Below are 8,064 nucleotides of genomic sequence, written 5' to 3'. Positions count from 1 at the left end.
GCTGCTTGGCCTGCTGTGTTCATCCAGCCTCACATTTTATTATCTTGGAATTACAGTTTGTTGTTTATTTCTGTCTTCTGTCAGTTACCCAAGTCACAATGTTCATAGGCAGCTTCATAGTTGGTGTCACCACACTGGAAGTTGTGGGTCAATCCTGAAGAATGTCAAACAGAAATTTCTCTTCCCATTTATATACTGGTACATAAAAGATTAGTTCTTGGACACACATACCCTATCCTTTAGTGACAGTTATTTATGGATACAATACCAGGTTCCATGCACAGTACCACTCTAACGCCTCCCTCAAACCCTTCAATGCCCCCGTCATACTCTTTATCTGACATCCAGTCTTCAAATTTGGTTAAATATTGGAAAAACTAAAAAGATTGTTCGCGGCTGTAACAACGAGGCTCCTGGGCTCACCAATTCTGTGAATCTAATCTGCGTTCCATTATTTTCTCGGAAAATGTCGTGGTTAGAAAATTACTGCATGTTTAGATTTAGATGTCAGGCGTTTTTTTCCCAAAAAAGGATTTTAAAAGTCGTAAGTTTTCCATTTGGCAATAAAGCAATCACTTTGGCCATCCCTTCAGCATTTACATTACTTTCCAAGGTCTGCAATAGCTTCCCCAAATTTCTCCATCACTTCAACCCCTCTTTAAAAGCTGCCTCTCCGAGTCAGATTTGTATCTGTCCCTCTGGTAGCGTGCCCTACCTCCTTAAATTTCTATGAAGTGCATTGGAGTGTTTATCTATTTTCAAAGACAAAAGCTTAGCTGTAAATTGTTGTATGAGTTAGCGTCAATATTATTTAACAATATAGTCTCGCTGTTCTCGGAAAGTGCCAAAAACCTTCCGCAAGTATAAAGAAAACACAACTTCAATCGATTGGTTGCGTCTAATGCATGTAAATGAGATAAAGCGGCCAAGGTTGAGATTCGAGCAGCGCCAACGGGCAGGTTACATTGTTTATCTGGACACGATAGTGCAAAAGTTCTGTTTTTATGGAATTGCCACAATGACAGCGGAAAACCTAAAATTCCTGGTAAAAAGGCAGTTATCATTCACTGGTTTTACCAACTTTCAGGGGAGCAGGGGAAGATGTCATGCATTCGGGACTGACCAAGAAAGCTTGCTTCCAACTGACCAACAAATCACGTTGGATAATATAAAGCATTTCAAGACTAAGTTGAAAGAAGTCGCTACTCTCCCGACTGTTAACGAGATTCTGGAGACAGCAGATGGACTTCAACACGAAAGCACCGAGGAACCAGAACAGGTCAAAAAGACATCAACTTCTAAAAAAGTTCACATTGCTTTAATTCCAGACAGATACGAACCTTTGATCGAGTCTGTGGGACAAAGTCCGAACGCGGAGAGCAAAGCAGCGAAAAAATACAAAAGGAAGCAAAAGCTTAAAAAATGCAAGAAGGTGAGAAAATAGACCTTCAAAATATTGGAAAATTCGTAAGGCTGTCAATTGTCGACTGGTAGAAGGTGTCTGGTCAAGTGTTTCTGCACTGATCCCTCTGTACGTATCTCATACATTGCCTGTCAGATGAGTTTGTCTTGACTGGTCAAATTGGAGGGATGGCTTAATGTTATAAACTAAACGTTAAATTTTTTGTTGCATTCTCCAAGGCAGTCCCTCAAACTAACAAACTCGAAGCAACAAGATCTAATTTTGTAAGTTCGACGGCAGATTTTGGCAAATCTGCGCCAAAATCTTGCTGTTCCTCTCATTACCTCAGTCAGACCAGTAGATCCTTCCTGAACTATAACGCTGTTTTCCAGATTTATTTAACCCTAACCCCCTAATTTCCACAGCTACCGTCACTCAGCCGCTTCACAGCCTGCTTCCTATCCATTCTCCTAGTGATAGAGACAGGTTTGGAGGGAAGACGTGGAGGAGTGGCATTTCTGACTAACTCCTTAGTGAGCTAGCATGGGCAATGGGACGAATGGCTGTTTTCTGTAAAAATGTCTCCGGTGTATCTGTTCGGGAGATGCAGCCGTTTATACCAGCGTTTCCAACTTTGTCTTCCCTTCTTCTCAACAGAGGCTACCACCTACACAAATGTGATAGTTGCATTTTATGCAATTCTACTTCTTTCCTCTTTGCCACACTCCTAGAACCTGGATACCGAAACCCTTGTCATCAATTTCCATTCCGCAAGCTCCGTCTGTGTATTTCACAATCGTTTGCTATTTTTGTCTGCTGAGCATGATGTCACTAACAAATACATATTGCCCTCCTTGTAAAGGTAGGCCAGATTTATGAGCTTTTATGGGCTCTAAATTCTCTGGATAATCTAAATTCTTGTCCAAATTGTGTCAAAAAATATGTTTCTCATTACAATTGTATGGATGTCTCTAAAGACAGATGACACAAAAGCAAATCTTATCTTTATTGTACTAGAACATATTCTTTCCCTCATAATGGGTAATGTATTTAGGTCCCCAAATCCTTCAGTAAATGTCTCTTTTAAATCAGGCCAATAAAAATGATCAAAAGTATCATCAAACTCAATGATTTTGTACTTTGAATTATGGCTTTCATCATCATTTCTTCCTATCTTTATGTGTCATCCTGACTTTTGTAGATCATTTGAATACATGAGGACTATGAATATACTTAGAATCATTTGCTATGTTGAGGATTGTGGTCCTAAAATTTTGCAAAACCTCTCAACTGCTTGCCTTACTTTGTCAGTTAACCAATTCACCTCCTGGAAGAATGTACAACTGGCCCATTTCAGCCGTTTTTATCATTTTTTTGGGATTATTGATCTTCTACCAAAGTTGATATTCTCAATAGTTGATACAGTATGGAGCTGGAGGAACACAGCAGGTCAGGCAGCATCCGAGGAGCAGGAGAGCCAATGTTTCGGGACTAGACTCTTCATCAGGATATTCTCAATACTCAAGTGTCAGGGAATGACCATCTCTAACGAGAGAGTCTAACGATCTGTTGTTCACAATTAATGGCATTAGTATCACTGAATCCCCAGTTATGAACATTCTGGAGTTAGTATTAATTAGAAACTGAACTAAACACCCATATAAATAATTGTATCTACAAGAGTAGGTCACTCACTGGAAGATCACATGCAATTAACTCAACACCTGCATCCTCAGAAGCTATACACTATCTGCAAGGCACGTGTGTGATAGAATGCTATCATAGAAACATAGAAGTTAGGAGCAGAAGGAGGCCATTTGGCCCTTAGAACCTGCTCTTGAAGGTTTAGCAGTCTGATTCTGGGAATGTCGGGACTGACATATCAGGAGAGGTTATATCATCACGATCATGGCTGATCATCCAAATCAATAGCCTAATCCTGCTTTCTCCCCAGAGCCTTTGATTCCATTTGCCCCAAGTATTAGATCTAGCTGCCTCTTGAATACAGTCAATGTTTTGGCATCAACGACTTCCTGTAGTAATGAATTCCACAAGCTCACCACTCTTCGGGTGAAAAAATGTCTCCTCATTTCCATCCTCAATGGTCTACCCTGAATCCTCAGACTGTGATCCCTGGTTCTGGACACATCCACCATTGGGAACATCTCGTTAGAATTTTCTAAGTCAGTCTGAGATTCCCCATCATTTGTCTGAACTCCAGCAAAAACAATCCAATCTTAACCTTGTCAACCTCTCCTGATATGTCAGTCCCGACATTCCCAGAATCAGACTGCTAAACCTTCAATGCACTAACTTGAGAGCAAGAGCATCTTCCTCAGAAAAGGAGAACAAAACTGCAAACAATATTCTAGGTCTGGCCTCATCAAGGCCCAGTATGACTGCAACAACACATTCCTGCTCCTGTACTCGAAACCTCATGCAATGAAGGCTAACATACCTGATGAAGAGTCCAGACCTGAAACATGGACTTTCCAGCTCCTTTGAAGCTGTCTGAACTTCTGTGCTCCTCCAGCTACACATTTTATCGAATTTGCCTTCCAGCATATGCAGTCCTTGCTATCTCCAGTGTACCATTTGCCTTCTTTACTGCCTGTTGCACCTGCATGCTTACCTTCAGCAACTGGTGCAGAACGACACTGAGGTCCTCTCTTCTAATTCACAGCCATTCAGGTAGTAATCTGCCTTTGCCTAGATGGGTACAGCTCTAATGACAAGTTTAAGATCATCCAAGGCAAAGCAGCTGACTTCACTGGTGCCCCATCCACCACCTTGTGTATTTGTCCTCTTCACCACTGTTGGAATAGTAGCAATGTTTACCATTTACAAGTTGCATTGTTGTAACTTATCAAAGATCCATTGACCATACCTTCTAAACCTCTCACCTCTAAAACCTGGAAGGACCTGAGGACAACAGATAGACAAGTACACTATCCCCTTGCAAGTTTTCCTCCAAACCACACTATCCTGACTTGGAAGTATGTTATCATTCCTAAACTGTCATTGGCCCCAAATTCTGGAATCCATCTCAACAGCAGTGTTACTCTTGCAATCCCATCACACCACAGAGCCTGAACTGACAGCACAGTGCAGGCCCAGCAAAGGAGTTAGTAGTGAGCCAGGAGGGGAGACTAAAAGAGGGCAATGACTGTGGAGGGGTCCTCTGGTGACTATACCATCCAAGGAATTTTTTTTAGATTAGATTAGATTCCCTACAGTGTGGAAACAGGCCCTTCGGCCCAACAAGTCCATACTGCCCCTTGGAGCATCCCACCCAGACCATCCCCCTATAATCCACACACACCCCTGAACACTAAGGGCAATTTAGCATGGCTGATCCACCTAGCCTGCACATCTTTGGACTGTGGGAGGAAACCTGAGCACCTGGAGGAAACCCACGCAGACACGGGGAGAATGTGCAAACTCCACACAGACAGTTGCCTGAGGCTGGAATCGAACCAGGGTCTCTGGCGCTGTGAGGCTGCAGTGCTAACCACAGAGCCACCGTGCTGCCCCTAAATCTCCCTCTTTCACCCTCCTTTGGACGGGATTGCCCTACTGCTCCCAGCTCTCCAGCCACTGTGCCTGACACCAGCCCATACAATTAAAATTGTTGGGCTTTCTGATTGGTCTGGGTGCCTCCTCATCCCATTCCTATGAATGTAAAATCAATGGGGATATGAGTGCATTTATATTGTTATTAGTTGGACTCAAGTGCCAAAATTAGCAAGAAGGCAGAAGTTGCTGAGAATAAAGGGTTGACATATAAAAATAGACTGGAAAGGCTGGAACTTTATCCACTGGAGTTTGAGGGGTGACCTTATAGAGGTTTGTAAAAAACATTTGGGGCAAAGGTAACATGAATAACAAGGGTCTTTTCCCTAGGGTGGGGAAGTTCAAAACCAGGGGTCACCAGGTGAAAGAAGAAAGATTTAAACAGGACATGAGGGGCAACCTTTTTACTCAGCGAGTGGTTAGTGTGGAATGAACTGCCAGAGGAAGTGATGGATGTAGGTACAATATTTGAAAAGCATTGGATAAGTTCATAAATAGGAAAGATATGGAAGGATATGAGCCAAGTGCAGGTGAGTGGGACAAGTTTAGTTTGGGAACATGGTTGACATGGACTGTTTGGACTGAAAGGTCATTTTCCATGCTCAATGACTGTATGGTGTGATTCTCCATTTATTTATTTGATGGCAAGATTGGATGAGTACAGGTCCCCATTGATTTTGCATGTTCCATCAGCTTCGTATCAGCCAACAGGTGTGAATAAATTCCAACTTTGTGAATTGGACACTGGACCCAATAATTTTCTTTGGCAATAACATTCCTCTGAAATAATTTCAGGTCATTTCTACATAGTTTCTGAATAAACATTTCAGAATTCACCATAATTTGACTCCAAATTTTGTTTGGAAAATTCATAAAAATTCCTTAAGTGTAAAGATACCATTACCCTATAGTACAGGAACATGTGCTTGTTTAATGGAGCTACAACTTACTAAAGTGATGTGCTTGAGGTTGACAGAGTGGAAAAGTATAATATTTCTGAACTTTGAGTGTCATCATTTACATGCTTGCATTGAAACTGATGTTTTTAGGTGGAATGCTTTCCCTTAAGTTAGAATATGCTTACATTCAGTTAGAATTCTTGACTTTACAGGTGAAAGAATGCACAAAAGGGGAACATTTCCACACATATACAGCACAGAAACATTTAACACAGACAGCACTCCAGTAGTACGCTCTATTACATACCTTTGGCCACCTACACAGAAATAGCTTTGTTTTGTCTGAGCACAGTATTATAATCAGTATCTTTAGCCCCTGATATCTAACTCCTAGTTGATGTATTCATATTTACAGACTTGTACTTATCCATCACTAGCAGTCTACAAAAACAAGTATGGCAGGCAATATTGGGATTTGTCCCATACAATTGATAATTTTCTTTTAAGACAACAGTGAAAATTACAGTGAAGTTTGAAGTTTATTTGTGGACTACCTGCTTGCCATTTATGTCCCTCAGCAGATTTTTCAACAATGATGAGCAGGCTATTCAATGTCAGTAAAGCTAAGATTCAATTCATTTCCTTGCTTTCTAGTAAAGAGAGATGGAAAGTGCTATTAGAACATCCAAACTGTTGCTTGCAAGGAGCAAGTGTAAAGATTTATCAAATATAATGCTAAAGTTCTGATGTTTTTTGTTTTTTTACTGCCAGTAGGGAAGTGCCTAACCAGCTGTCAATTACTTATTGTTTACTACAATTGGTATTGTAAAATCATAGGGTGGGGAGAGATTTGATGGGTTGAATGGCCTCTTTCTGCACTATAGTGATTCTGTGGTTTCAAATCATATCCATCAGTTAGTGGTGCAGTGTACTGGAACATGACAGTCATTCAAGTATTGTAATACTTTATTGAAGAATAGAACAATGACATAATTTGTACTCTGGATGATCACTTTTTGGTAATTCAAATATTCAACTGTCTAATAATGCTAATTTTTACTCTTTAGAACATTTTAAAAGTTCTTCGTGCTGGATGGAATTACTTTGTACTTGGTGTTCAAGAATTTGCAAACAATTATACAATGCCATACGCAACCTCATTTACTGTGATTTCTGAGATGCGCTGAAGGACTGAGAGAACATTGAAAGATTTCACACATTGTTGAATTTCTATGTTATTGATGCAAAATTTTTCAGTCTGTTTGTAACTTTAAAATATTAATTTGTGCTCAACCTGAATCTGTATAGTTATTATAAAGATAAATGATGGTTTTCTTGCAAGCTAAAGCTGAAGGCTACAGTAGATGCTAGCATTATGAATCTCCCACACATGCATTATCTTTTTAATAGGCTAATCAATTACCCAAAGGCAAATATATGGCTTTTGTTCATGATTGCTGCTGCAAGTATACTGTACTATCACAACCTGTATTCATAAATATTCACTTTCAGATGTAACCTTGCTCTTATTCTAATCACTATTAAATTACAGATTTATCAGTTCTAACTTATTTAGAATGTTTGGTTTATTTCCATTGTCATTAGAAACTATGCACAATAGTTGATTAATACAAAGACTTGTGTATTTGTTGGTCACTCATCGCAACACAGCCACAGCTGTACATTCATGAATGATTTCCTATCTCTGAACTATTATTAAGCCAAATAAATAAGTTTAGGAGTGCAGAAAAGTCACTTATACGCACTGATAACTTTTTTTGCTGGCATTATTCCATTTCATTACATACAAAAGACCTAAACAATTGAACTAATTTGATGAAGAGAGACAGGATTGATTGGGGCTATATTGACTGGTTTTTTAGAATAATGATTGGGGATCTCTTAGAAACTTATAAAATTCCAACAGAACTAGACAATGTAAATGCAGGAAGGATGTTTCTGAATGAGTCGGGGGCATGGATGGTGGAGGGGATGTGAAATACTCAGAACTAGAGATCACAGTCTAACATTATGGAGAAGGCCATTTAGGATTGATATAAGGAGAAATCTCTCACCCGGAGAGTGGTGAGCCAGTGAAATCACCTGCAAAAAGAAGTTGAAGCCAAAACGTTATTGTTTTTAGGAAGGAAATAGATCCACTTTCTTCCGAGGGCTAAATGAATCAAAGGG

General features: G+C 40.0%; 1 protein-coding gene across 2 annotated transcripts; it reads left to right on the top strand.

The window, feature by feature from the left end:
* The first annotated feature begins 720 nt into the window (after positions 1-720).
* On the top strand, positions 721-7,425 carry LOC125454968 (uncharacterized). 2 transcript variants are annotated; one of them, XR_009446151.1, is made up of 3 exons: positions 721-1,432; positions 2,060-2,264; positions 6,942-7,425. XR_009446151.1 is itself a non-coding variant. In XM_048536374.2 (2 exons), exons 1-2 carry the CDS (start codon positions 902-904, stop codon positions 7,059-7,061), a joined length of 651 nt encoding a protein of 216 aa, XP_048392331.1. In that variant the 5' UTR covers positions 730-901; the 3' UTR covers positions 7,062-7,424. The 2 variants fall into 2 exon arrangements, 1 of the variants encoding a protein (XP_048392331.1); XM_048536374.2 differs by lacking the exon at positions 2,060-2,264 and having other exon boundaries at positions 730-1,432; positions 6,942-7,424.
* The last annotated feature ends 639 nt before the right edge of the window (positions 7,426-8,064 follow it).

This window comes from Stegostoma tigrinum, chromosome 9 (genome assembly GCF_030684315.1).
Source record: "Stegostoma tigrinum isolate sSteTig4 chromosome 9, sSteTig4.hap1, whole genome shotgun sequence".
NCBI classification, from domain to species: Eukaryota; Metazoa; Chordata; class Chondrichthyes; order Orectolobiformes; family Stegostomatidae; genus Stegostoma; species Stegostoma tigrinum.
The sequence above is the reverse complement of the archived record's forward strand: the minus strand, read 5'-3'. Positions and strand labels throughout refer to the sequence as shown.

What these genes read in the sequence shown, in the direction of transcription:
- LOC125454968 (XM_048536374.2), top strand. Translation starts at nt 902, where the DNA reads ATGCATGTAAATGAGATAAAGCGGCCAAGGTTGAGATTCGAGCAGCGC. An exon ending in AGCTTAAAAAATGCAAGAAG is followed by an intron (nt 1,433 to 6,941) that starts GTGAGAAAATAG and finishes TTTACTCTTTAG; the next exon opens with AACATTTTAAAAGTTCTTCG.